Below are 20,125 nucleotides of genomic sequence, written 5' to 3' on the forward strand. Positions count from 1 at the left end.
ATAATCCACTTGTTTTTTTGTACATTTTGTTTGTTCCATGCACGTATTTTCGTCACAATTTGACATTAGAAACAGCCTGTTGGTCACTAGCTTGGTTAGCAGCACACCAACAATATAAATAAGTATAAATAGTATATACCCATATACACCAGATTTCCAGGCATAACAAAGCTGCATTTTATTCCATTGTTAAGGAGCAGAGAAGAAAACCCATGTCTTCATTTTATTACATAGTAACATATTTATCTTAACTGTTTACTCCCATCATCACATTGTAACATAATACATATTCATATTTCAAAAGTTGATTTCCATCTTATTAAATAGGAACAGAATAAATATTCACTCCTGAACTCAGTGGCCACAACCCCTCTCCAATTCTTCAAGGTGGACGAGCTGAACAGAAGCATTCTGAGGACCAGGTTTACTGGGAAGCTGGCCCTTTCCTTCAGCACCCACACAAACTCACATGCACACACAATTAAAATCATATAAACTGACCCCACTCTCGCACACTCACATACAATTCTGAATCATTGCTGCAGTTTTATTAGTGACGCGTTAACTGCAGGACTGTGGTAGCTCCTGTGTCCTGTTGTTTTAAAGTGACCCTGGTGGCAACAGACTGACTAGGTGGTTGAGCTAAATAATTCACCTGTGCTACACTAGAAATGCCAATATCTGCCAATGTGAAGACAAACCATAAAGAGCGCACAAGAATATCATATTACTAACACTGCCTTATTCAGGTGTTGCACTGGAACTGAAATAGACTGAAACCATTGCACTGTGGCAGAAAATGTGGTTTAGGAGCCAGAGCTGCAGCACATGATCCAAACCAGCGATTTTCCAGCACCTATCCCATGAAGAAGGGTTTTTGAGTTAGCTGGACAACTTTAAAAACTCTAGAAAATCTATTTTTTATTCTTTAATTCCATGCTCCAGATTTTGATCAGCATATGTATCAAGCCAACTACTCAATGCAACTTCATGACACAGGTCCCAGGGTGTCTGCCGGGTATGGAACAGCAACAGGAACCAAGAGGAAACATTGATTTCAGGGTAAACAAGACTTTGTTTTTAAGTGGAGATGATAATCAGGCATTACAATGTAAACAACAATGAACAGCAAAACAAACAATACTGTCTTTTCTCTCCGTATTGCACAACTCATACTAAATTACATCTCTGAATTCCTGATTATCACATGCCTTCTGCATTTCATTTGAATTGTGCTGCTCATATGGGTAATGTTAATGATTTCAAAGTGGCGGATTTTAGTGGGTGACTTTATGGATGAATTCTGTATTGCAATCATATGGAACAAGTGTATGGAAAGGGCTTCAACAAATACTAGTAGACATACAGAATAAAACTTATTTCAAAATTAAATACATAGCTCATACACATCCCAATAAATCATACACTTCTAAACCAACTGTAAAGGGACACTTTAAAATGTATGTTGAAGCTTTAAAATAGTAAATGTTAAAAAAAAAGAAAAGTTTCCTGCTTCCAATTTAAACAGATGGCATGTGAGGAGCAACTTGCTTCAAAACCCTTAAATACAAGCAGTGGTGAATTATTTACAGCTTATACTGAATAAATCAAGTCTAGAAGTGATTTGTGTCTTCCAGTTGTGACAAAGAGACGTCACACTCATCAGACATTAAAGAGTTAAAGTGAGACTAGTCAGCAGCGGCTACAGGAGCTCCTTAAGCATTAATGCCATCTTTTTGAGATGGGCCTCTTAAGCTTCATGACAGAGACCATTGAAACAGGTCATAGGAAGAAGAAGAAAATAAAAACAGTAATATGTTGCTGAAAACAAAGAGTCTAAAAAAATAAAGTTCTGTTAATTCTCTGCATTTATAGTTTCTTTTTTTCCGCACTTTTGGTTCAACCTTCTTCAACTTCAACACAATGGATATTTTCAAAGAAATTAAACCATGAAAGCGCTATGTACATGCAAAGCCCACTTGGGTATGCTCAGTTCAGCCAGCCAGGAACTTGATAGTTGTGTTTGTGAGCAAATAGGTCAGTCATGATGCACTGCTAGTATGGGCTGCCTGCAGATGGGGCAGGTGTTGTTCTCAGAGAGCCAGCGGTCGATGCAGTGGATGTGAAATTCATGGGAGCAGGGCAGGCGCCGCAGCTTGTTGCCCTGGGCATACTCATTGATGCAAACACTGCATGCACGACCCATCTCCCCCTCCAGGTTGGCCTGACCATAGGTACGTGTGGATAGATTGTCAATCTGCTCTTTGGTCAGGCCCCTAGGGTGTTCGTCATCCTCCTCGTCATTGAGCAAGAAGAAGTGTGCCAGCCGCAGGATGGGTAGTGTACCGTTTTCTACCAGGTTATTGGTGTCTCTGCTGGTTGCTCGTCCCTCTGTGGTGCTAACTACTCCTCCTCCGAGCCTGGCCTGCCCACCCTGGTCCTCCTCACTTCCCACTAGCCCCACCCTCTCCTGATCCACCCCACCTGTACCAACCTGGCCAGCGTCGCTCTCGTTTGTATGTAGGCGACTGGCTGGGCTGATGCTACTATTTGTAACACTAACATCAGTGTGGCTAGGTGCAACAGTTTCAGAATCAGCCTCCGTTTCCATTAGGGAGCTCAGCTCCCCAAATCCAGTCATGATCTGGCGTAAGATGGAACGCAGGGCGGTGGAGTTCGGCTCCCCGAGGCCCGTCTCACTGATGCGCCTCAGTGGAATTCTGATAGTGCTCACATAGGTGCGGATTCCAGCTCGCTCAGAGCGGGAGATGGTGCGTCTAAATCCACCACTATCACTTTCAAATGTGACCGTATTCTCAGCAACCCGGGCACGAGAACGTGTCCTGCTGGCGATGCTGTCCCGGTCGCGGTTTTCACCAGGTCTAATCCTTCTCACCTGCAGGTCCAACATGATGGTTGGGTGTCGTCGCACTGCTGAACTTCCTGCTCCTACGAGATGCGATTCACTTTCGCGTTCTCCTGTCTCTACAGCTGGCTCCGTTACAGCTGCAGGTTCTGTAACAGTCTCACCGGTCTCTATGGAAACAGAGCTTGTGCCACTGCCTGACTCAACAGTGTGAATGCTCGAGCCACTGCCACTACTGCTTGATGGTGGAGTGGTACTGGCAATGGGTATTCTGTGCAAGGGGGAACGGCTGCGCCTCAAGCGGGATGAAACCCCACCCCCTGCTGAAGCCCTGCGTGCACGACCACGTGATCGAGTCCTACTGCCACGTGATTCCTGTCCCACAGCTGGGGCCTGAGACCCAGAGTGCGGTGACACACGGGGACAGTCTAAAGAAGCAGACATATCATCATTGCCCTGCTCTACTTCTGCATTCAGGGCTTGATGTTGCGAAGGTGTAGTTTGATCAGTTGGAGGGTTGGGAACAGTAGGAGGTGGTACTAAAGAGTGCAAAGTGGCTCCTCTCCTTTGAGCAGTAGCTGGGATGGCCACTGGTGCAGAAAGTGCGGGGGGGCTCATAGAAAGAGTGGTAGTGCTGCTGCGTGGACGCCGGGACTGCATCCTCCTACTTAGGGCCGGGCGGGGGGTGGGGTAAGGGGCTGGCCTTGGCGTGGTTGAAGGCCGAGTGTTGGAGAAAGAGGAAGCAGTGCGTATAGAGGGTGAAGTCGTGTTTGGGGCAGTCACTGGCAGCTCTGCAGTGTCCACAGTGTCATTATGCTCCCCAGGCTCTGGCTGATCATGGTTAATGTTGATCTCCAGGCTAAAGCGGAATTCTCCACTGTTAGGGTTGGTCCGGCTGACGGCACGCCATGTTTGGTTGCCACTCTGGCCACTGCGAGTGGCATTACCAGTGCGTCTAAATGTGTTAAGCCACTCCAGTAATGAGTCACCATTAGAAGTTTCTGCTCCGGGCTCTGCGCCCCCTGTATAAAAAAAATATAAATGTGGGTAAGACTGTAAACTATCATGTAATCATCCCAACTCTGTTATATTGTACGGGAAAATCTTAATAAAAATAACTAGAATTTCCTGGTGTCCCCTTACAACACAGACAGTTTTAGCCAGTCTGTTTCACACCTTACTCAAACTTCCAATGTGATGGCTACCAGGCAAAACCAGACAAAGATAAATAAACCACACTGCAGCCTTTGTTAAATCTTGCCAAAGCTTATACCAATCTCATATAAAAAAAAGTATCAATATTTATTGTAAGTAATGTATGAAAATATTTCAGAAGCCTTGAGTACAATTAGTAAGTTCTTTTTGAATGATCCAGTTTCAGAGAATTTATGATGAAAGCTATAATCTGTTTTACAGTTCTTGAAGTGCAGTCTTAAAAACATTATGTAACATTATGTGATGTTTTTTTGGCTTCTTTGTAAATCAACTGTGCTTTAACCCAAGCCATATTGCATGAAGATTAGTGAATGCCAGATTTAAAGGGATCAGATAATGACAAGTCCCTCCCTCTCTTCCCTACCTGCTGCGCGTCTTCCTCCAGCACCTCGCTCCTCTCCCTCACCGCTACTGCCCTGCTGCTCTCCAGAATCAGCAGTCTGCGAGCGCTGTTCAGTACGAGGCTGAGATGACATGCGCTCTTTTGCTCCATCAAGACGCTGCCGAAGCTCCTCAGCAGTCACCTCCCCTGTGTAACATATGAACACCATTATGTGCTGTCAGCGGCAGTGGTTCAAGAAGAACCATGCCTGCTCTGATAATAAGAGCAGATTATCACTATCATACAGTGACTTACTGAAATATTTGTTTACTTCATCTACTTGGAATTAATGTGAAACAAGTCTACAAAAAAAATCTAAATCAGTGCGTCAAGACAATGTGTCCGGCCTCACCAGGAGTGCCAAGCAGGTTGCTGTCCCTCATTAGGCGGTACTCCTCTTCACTCAATTCATTAATAAAGTGATAGTATGCCTCCTCCCGACGAAGACGCTCTGCCTGCCTCCGCCGTTCGTCTCCCCCACCAGGAGGGTCCATCACCGTGGAAAGTGCTGGCAGACAGATTAGTGAGGGTGTCAGTCAGGGGTGGAATCTCATCTGAAGCTATGCACTAAAGGTTTACATGCAGCATTTATAAAATAAGGAGTGAAGTCACACGTTGAGCCTGTGCAACCACACGGTTTAAACTGGACATGCTCATATTTAATTTGAATATTTTTTTCAAGCTAATGGCTATTTGATTGTCTTTTGTAAAGATAAAGAATAAACGTTTTTTCCAGCCTTATAGCTCTTACCTGGATGTATTGGATAATAGAGCGAGAAATTTAATACGAGTTCGATGTGTTGCTTTATCTTGTAATAAATAATCTCCAGCCAAGGACGACAGTTAAGACAACGACATCCATTTTCTATCGAAACACTCCACCAGCAAGAGTCTCGTTAAGGCTACAGTAATCTTGCTAACGTTTAGCCCGAAGACTGACGCCGTTAATTCGTCTAATTTAACGTGTGGATAAAAGTTCAATTCATTCACTGGAAGGAAAAGACAACAAATATCCTAATAACATCGCAATCTTCATGTGAGCTAATGTTAGCCAAGTTACAACAGGAGCTACGGAAGGCCATGTTGAAGGCAGGGGAATAAAGCAACAAAACTGGCGTTGTCATCCTGGTTAGCCACCAATCACCGGCCTCGAGTTAATGACGGACACGCCAAGCAGCCAATCACCGCTCTACAAAGGCGGGCCACGATCAACTAAAAGGAGGTCTTCTCCATGTAAACGCAGGGCAAAGATGGAAAGACAAAGAATCTTGTCCGCTTTATGACAGAATTACATTATCGACATGTTAGTGTCTCGCATTGATTCACTGCGTTTCCGCCCAAACACAACAGTCAGTTTTGTGAACCTTTAAACAACGCAAAGTGTCATTTTGAATGCGCAACGCTTTAGTTGCTAACCGAGCCCTACCACATTAGCGCAGCTAGCCCGTCGACAGGAGTGTTAGCTGGGTTAGCCGACTCGCCAGCGAGCTGTGAGGCTGAATAACTCCTCACATATAAATGTAACAAACTGTTTTATGGAGCTGTTATCGCACACGGAACTCAACACTCGGCCCCAGCATAGTTTTAAAAGAGATGACAATGACATTAAAAGGAATTAACTACCTGACAAAGCAGCGGTAATATGGACGGTTTGCTTCGCTCTCCCTTCTCTCTCAAACCAAGATGGGACCAGTGGTGCTACATTACACCGTCCGCCAGAAACAACCACCCGGGCTACCTTAGTTCCTAGGCAACACCATCTGCAAAATCGTCACACTGTTAAAATAATCGCCTAAGTAATTTTTGTTTGTTTTTTCCCCTAAATCATCTCCTCATGACGCCGGCCACACGTAGTAAAATCGCCTACATCCTCAGTTGATCAGATCATGTGATTTGACCCCTTAAGATAATGGCCTATGTCAAGTGTGTAAGTCAAAATAAAATGTGACTTAGGCAATTTTTTTGAACATGCGTTTGTGACTTAAGCAAGATATGGTAACACTTTATTTTGAAGCTGTCTACATAAGAGTGACATGAGCGTGTCATAAACATGACATGGGATGTGTCATGAACATTAATGACAGTTTGAAGTAACATTAATGCTCATGATACTAGTCCTGTCATGTTTCTGACAGGCTCGTGTGACTTATGTAGACACCTTCAAAATAAAGTGTTACCATATCTTGCTTAAGTCACAAAGGCATGTTCAAAAAATTGCCTAAGTCATTTATTTCTCTTAAGTTACATACTTTACACACAGTGTTATCACTATGCCAATAGCCATCCTTTGTTACATCCTTTTTTAATGGAAATAATCAATAAATGTCATATGTTACACTTTTGGTGAAGTTTTTTTGTGTTTCCTACAAAACTTGAAAAAATGAGTTAGCCGATTATTTTAACAGGGTGACGAAATGTAACAAGGTCAATATTTTTGTCCAAAAAACAGAAACTATTCTACAGTAGCCAAATTGTATAGTTTTATTTACTGCCATTTTAAAAATATGATGCTGCAACATTGTGAAGTATATCATATAGATATATCATACATCTATTTGTATGCAATGTCTGAAATAATTGAGAAACTCCAAACAATTTCTTTTTATTAATCTTATTTAATTATACACCTTTATTTAACATTTTGAATGCATGACACATACTTCAAATGCAATATATATTCCATTATGGTATTACTACCCTTGCATTAATAAAATAAATTGATCATGTCAATACAATAATGAAAAGAAAAAAGATAATAAAAGGTTTGTATCAAGTGGCCGAATAGCATATATATTTTATGGCCAAATAGCATTAGAAGTATTTTACAGTGTGTTTTTATATAAGCTTTCATCACACCATCACCAGTGTCGCCAATGCCAAAAAAGAAACGTGTTAGTATTCATGATTACATTTATATTTATATCTATAGTGGTTTTAAATGTTGTTCACTTTGTATTGCCTCTATGCTTGAAATGTGCTTATAGTATATATATTATGTGCTTATTAAGTTCAAAACAATTTTTTTTCTGTTGTTTGTTTTTTCTCCAGATTTTTCTTTATGTGCCTGCATTATAGCACAAATTTGCTATACAGTAATAAAGTGTAGCCTACCGGTATGTCAAAAAAGAAACGTGTGTCTAAATATTCATGTCATCCAGTCGATAAAAAAAACCTTGGTGTTTTTGTTGATGTTCAGGATTTGCCCCGATCTATATTGAGTTTTGAATTTTCTTTTCTTTTGAAAAAATGCCTATATGCTTGAAAAGTGGAAATAAACGTTCAGTTTCTAATACGTATTTTAAATTAAAATCATACTTTGAGAATTAATGTGCTTATTATGTTGTGTGGAGAGAAAATGTAATCTCCTATCGCTTCAATACACAACAAATGGATTAATAAATCTTTATAGTGAGGTAATAGACATCTATTCAGATTTTATGCACCCGTATTGTACTACTAAAATATGCCACAATATTTCAAAAATATACATACATTCTTTCAACATAGTGTTGTTATGATTGAATAAACTTAAACATAATCTGTAATTATCACGAGTATGATTTTCCACGTGGTGTAGTCTGAACATAGAGTCTGTCTACCCATTTTCTTTTCTCTGCTGCAGGGCTGTCTTCGCGACGCTTTGCGACAGTGCCGTGCGCCAATACGCCGTCGTTACCGAGTGAAGTGCGTCTCTTTGGAGCAGATACCGGCTGGGAGAAACGCAGCAACAAGAGAAAGGAATATAATCCGGGCTCGTCTTTTCACCTGGACTGTCTCCGAGCACCGAGCATCCCCTCCGTCGGCACGAACAATTTAACCCGAAAACTCGATGTGGAAGCTGGGCTAAAGGAAGAAAAGGGCCACGCTGGGGACGGCAACTAGCCGAATTACCAAACCGAGCTCGTTGGAGTAGCCTAGTTGCCTCCCAAGCGACGCTTTAAAAAGGAAGGAGCGGACACATTTGGCCCAAACAGTGGTGAAAATGGACTATGATTTCAAAGTGAAGCTGACCGGCGAAAGAGAGCGTGTCGAGGACCTGTTTGAGTACGAAGGATGCAAAGTGGGAAGAGGCACCTACGGTCATGTATACAAGGCGAAGAGAAAAGATGGGTGAGTTGATGACCAGCAAGGCCTCTAGCCCTTCGCCAGCCCCCCTCCCTCTCTCAAATACATTTAAACCACATCTCTTATTTTTCTCCATCCACTGTCAGATTAACCATGATGCTAGAGATTTATGTAAAGCAATAAGGGGACATTTTATTGCAATTACCTGCACTGTCAGGATCTTGATGCAGCTTTGTGTTTTGTATATTTCCACTGACATATGATTCATCAGTGTGATTGTGGCTTCTCTTTCTGTTGTGTTTTCCCCCTGTGTTGTTGCTCAATAATAGGCATTATTTTATTTTTTCTGAACTTCAGAGCCTTTGCAGCTGATGTGAATGTGCAGCAGGTGCATGTGCAAACACTTGTTAATGGTGTCAGTGGCCTCCTTTTTAAGAGAGGGGGGGTTGCTTTTAACACAAGCAAGGTAAATGTCTCTATGCCAACTTATGTGAATTTTATCATCTCCCAAAAGGCTTTGTGTGAATGCTTAAACATGTTCATTTGCAGAGGAATCTTGCATGACAACTTATTTTTGGCTACAAAAGCAGTCTATGTGATACACTATGTTATTTAACATGCCTTCATTTTTCTGCTCCTGTTGATTTTTTGCTCCTTTTTTCTTTTATTACCCTTAACGTCCACCTGCCCACCTCCAATCCCTTTTTGTGTATTTTGTAGGGCTGCCGCCTCTTTGTTGATTAATCCACTGGACATTTTGGTCCTATTTTACTTCTCTACCAGATTAGTAATTTTTATGCTTCTTATTTTATTTTTATTTATGCTCCCTGCTGAGTGACTTATTTCCATTACACTTAGACATCACTTGTAAACACTAAGGCAGTCTTGTAACTGGACAGTCACAGGTTCAAATCCCTGGACTGACAGTTCAAGGACTAAAGTGCCCTGGAGCAAGGCACCTAACCCTCTGCACAGCTCCCCGGGTGCAGTAATGTGCTGCCCACTTCTCCTTGCATGGTGTGTTCACTTGTGTGTAAAAAAGGATAGGTTAAATGCAGATGTTGAATATCTCCATTGTGGGATTAATAACGTAATCTTCTTCTTAAAAATTAAAATGCTTTTGCATGATTCTTTATAGAGAAACCTAGTTTCACAGATCTGTCGATTAAATCAACTGATAAATTATTCTACAAATTCGAGAAATGCCCTAATATTTTGTTGTTCTTCTGCATTTTAATCAATAGTACAGACATACATAAGTACAGAAGATTAGGAATGACATGCAACAAAGGTCCCTGTCTGCACCCATACTTTGTGTACTTTGTGGTTCATGGTCAGGACCTTTAAAGCCTGAGAACAACAGAGTGCCACCCACCTTCATTTCTAAACCCTTTTTTAATTCCCCCTTTCCCCCTACTGTTTCTAATCCATGAAACTGTCTTAACTGTGCCTGGACCAGGGCTGAAGGCAGCTTGAGCAACTATACTAGGCCCATTATCACAGCCCGGACATACTGGCAGCCGGAACCACACAAAAAGAGCTCTAAAGTGTTTAAAGATGTTAGCGTTCACTTTAGGAGGCTGCTGTTTATGAGACTCTGTGAGCTAATTTGTGCTGCAGCAGTTGGACGAGGCCTGAGGAAGCACAAAGCATGGGTTTATGAGATGATTTAGGCCAGGCAGAGAGAGGGAGGGGTTATAACCAATTCATTCAAGTGAGAGCCAGTCCCAGTGCTCTGTTTGTCCCTTACCAGCTGCCAGACAGGGCCTGTTTCCTCTCCCCCTGTATTGTTTTGAGCCTCAGAGGTGAGCTTGATTACACAAATCTGGAGGTAATGCAACTCGGCCTCTTCTCAGAGTCCCTGTGCCAGCTGCCAAGTGCCCCCCTTTATGTTTCTGTGCAGACAGCTCTCCGGGGGCCTGAGTCTGGTCTGGTGTTGATGTTGCTCTGCCTCTGTCTCTGTTTGTAGGAAGGATGATAAGGACTACGCCCTCAAGCAGATTGAAGGCACTGGCATCTCCATGTCAGCCTGCAGAGAGATTGCAGTAAGAACTACCCGCCTTACTTTGTCCCTTCGTTCAGTCTCTGTTTGATACCCTCGATGCCATTCCTAGGTGGCTTATCTAATAACCAAATCACCTTCACAAAGTAGCTTTTGTAAAGTAAGCAACAGGCATAGGACCCAGGATTGACATTTCAAAGGGTAGACACAATACCATTGCCAAAAACTGTGCCTTTAAAATCAGAACATCAAACATTATATGCATTAAAAAAAACTGTGTTAGTTGTTGCAAGTCGCTTTTATTGTATTGCATTCAGTTGCGCATGTAATATTGTGTCCACCCCCTTCTTCACATTATATATGATAATACATAGTACAGTAATCGAAACACTTTTAACAGTTAATAGCAGTGTTAACTAGTACAAATTGGTTGTTTGTCATTCATGATTTCTGCCATGAGAGTGTGTGCTTGGACCTCTGATTGTGTTTGTATGTTGCAGCTGCTGCGGGAGCTGAAGCACCCCAACGTCATCTCGCTGCAGAAGGTTTTTCTGTCACATGCAGACCGTAAAGTATGGCTGCTCTTTGACTACGCCGAACATGATCTCTGGGTAAAGTACACACACACACACACACACACACACACACACACACACACTGGAGCCGCATGCATGGCATGACTTATCAAACATCCTGCAATAGTGTCCATTGCATATGAATAGGAGTGCATGTGGATAGTTTCTGTATAATTCATTTTTAATCATTTCCTTATTAGTTCAAATCAACACACAAGTATCCTGCAGTCTCCCACCCATTTCTATGAGTTTATGTGGGTTATACATCTATATTTTTAAATGAGGTACAAAAGCACAGACATTCACAAATGCAAAATTATTCACAGTGCTAATACATATACTCACATTCACTATCAGCCAGCTGTAAGGAAGGGAACTCAAAATGGTGCTAATTATGCATTGCTAAGGCTCATTAAAACGCACATAACACCAAGAAGAATTCAACATTTTGTAGTCAAACCTCTGCTGCATTACGCTTGGCTGGGTATCAGAACTGAGTTAAAATGCCATTTACTGCCACAAAGCTGCAACACTCACATTCCCCTCCCAACGAAGTGGAAACACATGCCACAAACATCAGCCCTACTCATCTCGCTTCAAGCATAAACTTAAATTTATGACCTTGCAGATGTGAAGAAGAAAAAACAAAATGATGGATTTCAGTCATTATGTTCGCACACACACCACAATTGCTATTATCTTGTCTTTCTGTAGCACATTATTAAGTTCCACAGAGCGTCCAAGGCCAACAAGAAGCCACTTCAGCTGCCTAGAGGAATGGTCAAGTCTCTGCTCTACCAGATCCTGGATGGCATCCATTACCTCCACGCCAACTGGGTCCTCCACAGAGACCTTGTAAGAGGATTGGGGAGGGAAGGGGAAGAGGGGGAGAGAGGAAATATTTTTGGTAGAAGGGAAAACAAGGCAGCAGTTGATGAGAGATTGGAAGATTGTTATTGGGCAGAGAATCAGTCAGAGACATGTGGAGCTGTGTCAGTCTGCATGTGTTGAGTTATGAAGCATATGTACTTAAATCTGTGCATAAAGGAATGATGATTGGTTAAGAAGTTGACCAAGATTGACATGCATATTTCACATACATTTTTTAAAATGTTATAGTTGTTTTAGTGGAAAGTTACTCCATAAAAAATATAATTTTTTTTATCTAAAAAAAGTTGCTATATTATTTCTGAAGGAGTCATACAAGCTTTATTCCTCAGTTTGCATTTTATCCATGAAATAAAAAATGTAAAAATACTCCCAATTTAGTACTAGGTATCAAAACCAAATTATCAGCCATTTACATCCACAGTGAGATGGAAATGACCTGCTGTCCTGTGAGATGTAGTGTCTGTATTGTGTCCACTAGAGGGCAGCAACATAGTCTTGATCACACTCAACATGCAGCACTGTAGGTCACTGAGAATCTGCAGGTGTCCTGATAAAGCTTTGACAACAAAATAAATAACAATTAATCTTTTTTTTTTTTTTTTTTTAAAAGCCTTAGATATAATTTATAAAATCCAGTTTTCTCTTGCCTGCTTAGCATTGATGTTGGTTCTAAAATGTTTTTGTGTCTGATTGTGGCCTGTCAGGGGAAATGACCCACTTAAAAACTAAAAGTGGAATTGTTATGACAATGGATTTTGTGCACAGGAGGCTCAGTCAGCACCATCAGACCTACAACAAGGACTAATGCCACTAATGCTAGCTAGAGTAGTTCGTTATCTCATAACATCAAGTGTTAATGTTAAAGCTAGGTTTCCTACAGGGGCTGGAAATCCTTGGAAGATCCTTGGATTTTTAATAAAGTGCTTGAAAGTCTTATCACAAACACTTTGTTGAATGCTGATAGGAAACCTAAACTACATTTCGGTTGTTTATTGCACAGTAACATCTGTTTTAAAATCAGAAACATTTATTTGTCCCATGATGCGGAAATTATAATGTGATGAAGAAGTATACTGTATGTACTGTATATAAATCTGCAATTTACCACAGCTACAAGGTGCTGGAAAAAATTTAAAATGCTGAAAAGGTGCTTGAATTTGATGAATTTGAATTAAATGAACAATAATCCACAATTTATTAGTAAATACATCAACTAATTTCATGTCACTTATCCAGGTTGTATTTATTTATTTAATGAATTATTGTTACAAACTGCTCTTAAGTACTGAAAATGTGATATAATTATAAATAATCTGATATAATTATAAATAATTCTAGGTCTCTTTGTCCCCACTGGTTTTCCACGATGCTTTGTAAAACTGACATGAAATTGCATTCTATGTGGTCTTAAAAAGTCTCGTATTAAACTTGGTAAACCCTGCAGACCTTGCAAACCTTGCTCAACTGAGCCAAACAGAGCTGATTGAATCTCTGTTGTTTTGCTCTTGTTTTGTGGAAGCATGTTCAAAACTGTGTATCTGTCTCTTTTCCTCAGAAACCAGCTAACATTTTAGTGATGGGAGAAGGGCCAGAGAGGGGTAGAGTAAAGATTGGTATGTATAAGGTTTTTTAATTTTTTTAAAATTCAACTAACTAACTTATTCTTTATTACTTTACTGACTGTGCTGTCTGTTCTTCAGCTGACATGGGGTTTGCCCGTCTCTTCAATTCACCGCTGAAGCCTTTAGCCGATCTCGACCCTGTGGTGGTTACCTTCTGGTACAGAGCACCTGAACTACTGCTGGGGGCTCGGCACTACACCAAAGCCATCGGTGAGAATTGTGCAACACCATCTGTCTGCACGACTTCCCATGTGTAAAACACGTGCAGCCAGTTCCACGGACTTTAGTGACCGCTTAAGTTGGTGCATGCTCTGTTTTCCATTTAGACATCTGGGCGATTGGCTGCATCTTTGCGGAGCTGCTGACGTCTGAGCCCATATTCCACTGTCGCCAGGAAGACATCAAGACCAGTAACCCTTACCACCACGACCAATTGGACCGCATCTTTAACGTCATGGGCTTCCCTGCTGGTGAGACTCATCAGTTATTAAATACGTACTACTTTTTAAATGATTTGCCTCAATTGCTTCAAAAAGGGATGTATTGCTTATGACTTCAGAGGAAATAAGTACTTCTGATTTCCCATTTATGGGCCTCATGCAGCAACATTCTCTTACGTTTTTTGCATATTTTCTCTTCATTTTCTGTAAGGGTAGTCAACTCCAGATGCACCAACTGTTCCCCAGGTGTTCTTCAGAATGAGGAATTTAGTTGATCATGATTGTTTATAATCAAGAAGTAAACTATATATGGGCAGGTGTTTTCCTGTGTGCAAATAGTCTGACTTGTTCCCAGGAATTGGAGAGATGCCATCAAAAAAAAGGTTGTAAGAAGAAAACTTTAGCAGGAGTGAAAGCGATGTTCTTTAAAATTAACTTCACTAAAAGTAAATGTGATTATCCAGAGGGTCAGTACTGGAAATAAAAACATAGATCAATTAATAAAACATACACAATCAACATAATTGGATTACCTATATAGTAACAGGCAATATGGTCAATATATGCATAGATTATTCACCAATATATTATGAAAATGTACTATAACCTTTTTAAAGAATATTTAACATTATTGAACATTATCATACATACAATATATTATATTGGTAACCAATTCTTGAAATGAAAGCTGAGAAAATAAAGATAAGATGAATTGCTAACTAAACACTACTGTTTCTAGTATCAGTGATTTGCCGACCATTTAAATAAGGAATAAATAAAATAAAAAAAATAGCTGGCATAATTTCTAAATCACCCTAAACATTATTTTCTGCGCAAAAGTGGTTATGTTGCTACATTTCACACAACATAAACACTGATACCGACTAAAAATAAAATGAGCCGACCGATATATCGGTTGGGCTCGAAAAACAATTATGAAACATCTAACAATCTAATCTAAATATTAGATTATATAGTAATCTAAATTTGATATATGATAATCATACATATTTTCATGTTCTTCAGATTTAAAACATGTTTTCTTGCATTGTGGACTGTGAAAATGTATTGAAAAATAAATAAAATTTAAGATTTAAGAGACATAAAACACAAAAAACATGTTGGTGAATTCCAGAGATCAATGGGTACTAAAAGAACCCAAATTGTGGACATGAATAAAAATAAGAGGAAACTTTGTATACTGTTTCTTGCATAAGGTACATTGTATGTATATTATTGCTATTCAGCTGCTATTACACCCAAGTACCACAGCTTCTGTGTTGCCTTTTCAGTGGAAAAATGGTGTAGAAGGAGAAGCATTTTCTGTTCCTAGCAGAGGCAGATTATTCGCCTGGTCTTTTCAAGCTCCTTTTTTTCTTCAGGCGGTACTGTGGTCTGTTGGCTCTAAACACCAATCCACTGACACGATAGATGAAGCCAACTCACAAACATGAAAAACTTTTACTTGCAGGGCTACATTTGGGCCTATATTTTCCACTTCACCTAAGCTGCGTCTGATCTTTTTTCCTTCTTCCATCTCTGCTGCTCCAGTTGTGTAATTCACCAGTTGGTCTGATGGGTTTTGTTTTGATGCTGTAAGACAATCAAGCCTCACGAATTTCGTGTCAATTTTTTTTTTTTTTTTAAACTTGCAGATGTCATTTTCAGTTATCTAAACCTACAAAAACCCAAGCTCAATATGTCTTTGATGAAACATGGGCTTGTTGTGGGGAAATCATGAGCATTTGTAATCCAGACCCTGCAACCTAAATAATCTGTTCTTGAAGGGAGGGAGGGTTTGACATAGTGTAATCCTGTCTTTCCCTCATTTGACAGATAAAGACTGGGAGGACATCAAAAAGATGCCAGAACACTCCACGCTGATGAAAGACTTTAGGAGGAACACGTGAGTCTGCACAGCATCACTGTCCTAGTTTTCTGGAAGATCAGAAACAAAGTTAGAGCGAAGCAAAGTGCTATGTCTGCTGGCAGCGAGACACTTAGGAGTGTTGTTCACAATCGTTACTCAACAATGTAACAACTGCATGTTCTTTTACCGGGTAATTGCACTGAAGGCAGGATATGAAGACAGTTTGTCCTTTCTCTTTCACAGATACACAAACTGCAGCCTTATAAAGTACATGGAAAAACATAAAGTCAAACCAGACAGCAAAGCATTCCACTTGGTGAGTTATAAATTCCTCAGTGATAATCAATTGCATGTCATTTGCATAACTCATAGACATTATAAGCTATTGTTTGGATGCTTTGTCATCATGCCACTTCTATTATTGACATTATGTGCGATTAAAGCTGCAGAAGCTGTTGACCATGGACCCCATTCGTAGAATCACATCTGAGCAGGCCATGCAGGACCCTTACTTTTTGGAGGAGCCCCTGCCAACCTCTGAGTGAGTCTCAAGACTAGAGTTTCAAGACTAATGTCGCTCTGTCAGTCTATCTGTCTTGTGCTACTCCTTAGATCGAGTCACATGGCCCAAAGGGTAGCGACTACGTTGAACAGGTCCCTTGGCTAATTAGCGGCGAGTCATGGGAATAAATGTTTGAAGTTTACAAGCCTCTTTACTTTTTTTTTTTTTTTTTTTTCTTCTCCAGTGTGTTTGCAGGCTGCCAGATTCCGTACCCCAAGAGGGAGTTCCTGACAGAGGAGGAGCCAGAGGACAAGGCCGACAAAGTAAGAAATGTGCGACATACTCTTCCGCATGCATGACATTTAAATATAGAGAAACATATACACTACACTGTACATGTGATTTATTTATCAATCCATATGTTACTGCTGTTGTTTTATATTAACTCATTTCATCCATACAGGCACTTAAACAACCTTAAAGTAAACATGATTTTTCCCAGAGGGTCTGTACTGGCATAACAAGAACATTAAAAAGCTCAATTAATTAATAAAACGTATGTAATCAACACAATTAGGGACTGACTGATGTGACACTTTTGATACTGATAGCGATTTTAGAGGGGGGGTCACTGGTGAGCGATGTAGCAGCCAATATATCGATCAATTTTGCAAAGATATGATTCTGAAGATTCTGAATTATTAGATCGCATGACAAGGCTAAGAAAGAAAGAAATGTGCCACAAACAGTCCTGCTATAATGTAGATGTACAGATGTAGGGTAACCTCGCAACACGGTTGTAAATGTACATATTCAATACAATGTGCATGTCTTTTATTTATTTTTTTACTGTTAATATTTTGTTTTTATTGACTCGTTTCATCTATACAGGTGCTTTGTTCTCCATCATACAAACTAATTTCATCATAGAATAAGTGCAACAGTAAAATTGTTTATCATCCCTACCCCATACTGGTTCCCCTTAATCTGCTTAATAGTAAAACACACTTTCCCAAAGACCAAAAACGTTATTTAAAATATTATTTTAGTTTATTTTATTTTCTATTCTTCTATTATCTTCTATTCTGTTGTCTGCTATGTGTCTTTGTTAGTCTTTCTATAGTATGTACTTGGTTTATCAGATCCCTTCATGTCCTATGTCATCTTTTTTTTTAGAAAAACCAGCAGCAGCAACAGGGAAACAACCACACAAACGGGGCGGGGCACACTGGCAACCCTGACAACAGCCACGCCCAGGGCCCGCCTCTGAAGAAAGTGCGAGTTGTCCCGCCCACCACTACCTCAGGTGGCCTCATCATGACCTCAGACTACCAGGTAGGTCTCTTCCAACTCAAGGGTTGACTTCTGGATACAAATGTGGTTCTTTAATGTTAGCTTGGTACATCTGTTCCCAGTGCCACAACAGTGTTAATTTTTGCTGATGTTTCTAAATTTAGGCTTAGTCTTTAGATGAAAATGTTCTTCTGTTTAGTCACCTTTTAGTCATTTTTATCCTTCATAGTTTTACTCTAGATTCGGTCGAAAATATGTCACATTTTGGTCAATTTAGTCATTGCTTTTATTTTTCTTTCTTAATTTTGTCAGTTTTTAAAAAATGTAATCTTTGTCAAATGCCTTTTCTTTTCATCATTTTCTTATTAATATTATTTTTGGAACATTTTAGTCAGTCTGATCTGGACATAAATATTCATTTTTTTGTCAAACTTTCTCCACATATGCTTTTTTTCTTATCATTATTAAAAGAAAAGCACAATGTGAATTATTAAGAATGTAGCCTTGCAGTAACTCCTTAATTCCTCCTGGCTGCTCATTAGTGATGTGTGAGTCAGTCACAGGTGATTTTTGTAAAATATTTTTTTAAACTACATTTTATTATTGTCTTTTTTTCTTAAGTATGCTGCATGTTGATATTATCGTAATTGGTGTTTAATGATGTCTGTGCTGTCTTTTCAATGTCACAACATGAAAAAAGGCCATTATCAACATATTTTCATATTTTTTATGTGTCCCAACTTCCAAATTAAATGTTAAACCTTTAAACCAAGAGGGTACTAGTGTAAAAAGTGAGGCAAAGTTTTGAAACCAAATCAAAAAGTGTCATTAACAGGATTTAATTAATATCCACATGTTTTCTTCCCTGCAGCGATCCAATCCACATGCTGCCTACCAGAACCCTGGACCAAGCACATCACTGCCCCAAAGCAGCATGGGATACTCCTCTACCTCCCAACAGCCGCCCCAGTACTCCCACCAGACCCACCGCTACTGAGACACCCCTCCCACACACACATACATACACTTATACACACACACTTATACACACACACAGCCCTCACCATGCCCACCTGAACGAATGTACTGAGGGATGTGGGGATGTCCAAGGCAACAAACCACCCCACCCCACAGAGGGCACTTTCTCTGCAGCAGTCTGTTAGGTCAGAGTGAGAGCAATCTACACTTCAAGACAACACACCCATAACCCCCAGTATTAGAAACACCGCTATAGAGCAAAGCCTGATGGGTGAAATACAAGTTGGGAGGATGAGACAAGTGGATACTGTGGTTGAGTTCAACTCCAACAGAATGAAACCAGCCAGAAGAAGATAGCTTGGTTTGAGGGGGGACACGATTTAATCTGCTGTGTCATCTCCTCCCCTCTTTTTATCCACCTGCCTCCACACCCCCACCTTCACCCTACCCCAGCCCTCCTCCCGTTGAAGCTTGGATGAGACTGAAAGCTGCTATGTGACTGCCAGCGGTGACAGAATCCCTGTCCGACTGTCCTCCTGTCTGTCTGTCCGTCTGTCCGTTTATTTTGTGTGTGTGGCCCTGTGAGGGCCTCAGCTGAGGACTGAACTGAGCAACTGTGAAGCATGCTGGGAGGATGTGGAGCCCTCACAGCTGTGGCATTGAGGGTTTTTGTTCAGAAAGGACAAAAAAAAAGTTGACAAAAAAAAAGATTTTAGTAGTTTATAATTTAATCTGTTTTCATGGTTTTGTTTTCATGGCAATTGTGGCAAAGCAGCTGTGCACTCAGCTGCTGTATGCTGTGGGCAAGCCTTACAACATGATGACAAAACCAACCAATCGCATGGAGGATGGCAGATGGAACATGCATTGTACTGTATTGTATTGAAATATTTTACATGAAGCAAGTATCCTGACAATAAAAGTGAAAACATTGATATTGTTAATAATTTGTATGTGCAAACACCTGATTCGTGATAGAAACGTATTCCCCTTTTGCACCATTTTCTTTTGCCAGTTCTACTTCACAAAGCTATAGCTGCCAACTATTTCTAAATCCCATTAGCTGACAGGAAATGTGTATAAACTTGCTGGAGGAATCAATTTTTAATGTTGACATCAATCTATTTACTTTTAACATGTCACAGAAAGGTTACTACATCCTTCAATTTTTTTAGACACCTTATTGTTGTTTAATTATAGTCACCATTTATTGATAATTTGTTATTTTAAGATGGCTGCAAATGTTTGTTTTTTTCTTAATGAAGCAATTTTCATTTTGTCTATAAAACATCAAGAAATAGTGGGTAAAAGGCCAAGTGTAAAATTTACAAAATTGAGTATATGACACAAATGTAATTTATATAAAAGCTGCAACTCTTTAACAACAGAATGTTAATATAATTGTAATACATTATATATATATA

The 20,125-nt window shown here is 40.1% G+C and overlaps 2 protein-coding genes across 5 annotated transcripts; one reads left to right on the plus strand and one right to left on the minus strand.

Moving 5' to 3' along the window:
• Positions 1 to 874: 874 nt before the first annotated feature.
• On the minus strand, positions 875 to 6,155 carry rnf6 (ring finger protein (C3H2C3 type) 6). 3 transcript variants are annotated; one of them, XM_059327171.1, is made up of 4 exons: positions 6,087 to 6,155; positions 4,816 to 4,971; positions 4,488 to 4,610; positions 875 to 3,888 (listed from the first exon to the last, which is right to left on the minus strand). In XM_059327171.1, the coding sequence occupies exons 2-4, from the start codon at positions 4,955 to 4,957 to the stop codon at positions 2,039 to 2,041; spliced, it is 2,115 nt and encodes a 704-aa protein (XP_059183154.1). In that variant the 5' UTR covers positions 4,958 to 4,971; positions 6,087 to 6,155; the 3' UTR covers positions 875 to 2,038. The 3 variants fall into 3 exon arrangements, with proteins under 3 accessions (XP_059183154.1, XP_059183153.1, XP_059183152.1); XM_059327170.1 differs by having other exon boundaries at positions 4,446 to 4,610; XM_059327169.1 differs by having other exon boundaries at positions 4,446 to 4,610; positions 5,215 to 6,098.
• A 1,975-nt stretch (positions 6,156 to 8,130) lies between these two features.
• On the plus strand, positions 8,131 to 19,636 carry cdk8 (cyclin dependent kinase 8). Of its 2 annotated transcripts, none has more exons than XM_059327281.1 (13): positions 8,131 to 8,573; positions 10,498 to 10,573; positions 11,031 to 11,141; positions 11,820 to 11,960; positions 13,552 to 13,609; positions 13,697 to 13,828; positions 13,945 to 14,088; positions 15,895 to 15,964; positions 16,172 to 16,244; positions 16,372 to 16,469; positions 16,675 to 16,762; positions 17,607 to 17,765; positions 18,595 to 19,636. In XM_059327281.1, the coding sequence occupies exons 1-13, from the start codon at positions 8,446 to 8,448 to the stop codon at positions 18,718 to 18,720; spliced, it is 1,404 nt and encodes a 467-aa protein (XP_059183264.1). In that variant the 5' UTR covers positions 8,131 to 8,445; the 3' UTR covers positions 18,721 to 19,636. The 2 variants fall into 2 exon arrangements, with proteins under 2 accessions (XP_059183264.1, XP_059183265.1); XM_059327282.1 differs by having other exon boundaries at positions 16,675 to 16,753.
• Positions 19,637 to 20,125: the final 489 nt, after the last annotated feature.

This window comes from Centropristis striata, chromosome 23, assembly GCF_030273125.1.
Source record: "Centropristis striata isolate RG_2023a ecotype Rhode Island chromosome 23, C.striata_1.0, whole genome shotgun sequence".
NCBI lineage: Eukaryota > Metazoa > Chordata > Actinopteri > Perciformes > Serranidae > Centropristis > Centropristis striata.

Excerpts from the sequence above, each read along its gene's own strand:
- rnf6 (XM_059327170.1), bottom strand. The coding sequence starts at position 4,957 with ATGGACCCTCCTGGTGGGGGAGACGAACGGCGGAGGCAGGCAGAGCGT. Across the intron at positions 4,611-4,815 it reads CAACCTGCTTGGCACTCCTG|GGGAGGTGACTGCTGAGGAG; the intron begins GTGAGGCCGGAC and ends TATGTTACACAG. Across the intron at positions 3,889-4,445 it reads TGGAGGAAGACGCGCAGCAG|GGGGCGCAGAGCCCGGAGCA; the intron begins GTAGGGAAGAGA and ends TTTTTTATACAG.
- cdk8 (XM_059327281.1), top strand. The coding sequence starts at position 8,446 with ATGGACTATGATTTCAAAGTGAAGCTGACCGGCGAAAGAGAGCGTGTC. Across the intron at positions 16,245-16,371 it reads ACAGCAAAGCATTCCACTTG|CTGCAGAAGCTGTTGACCAT; the intron begins GTGAGTTATAAA and ends GTGCGATTAAAG. Across the intron at positions 17,766-18,594 it reads TCATGACCTCAGACTACCAG|CGATCCAATCCACATGCTGC; the intron begins GTAGGTCTCTTC and ends TCTTCCCTGCAG.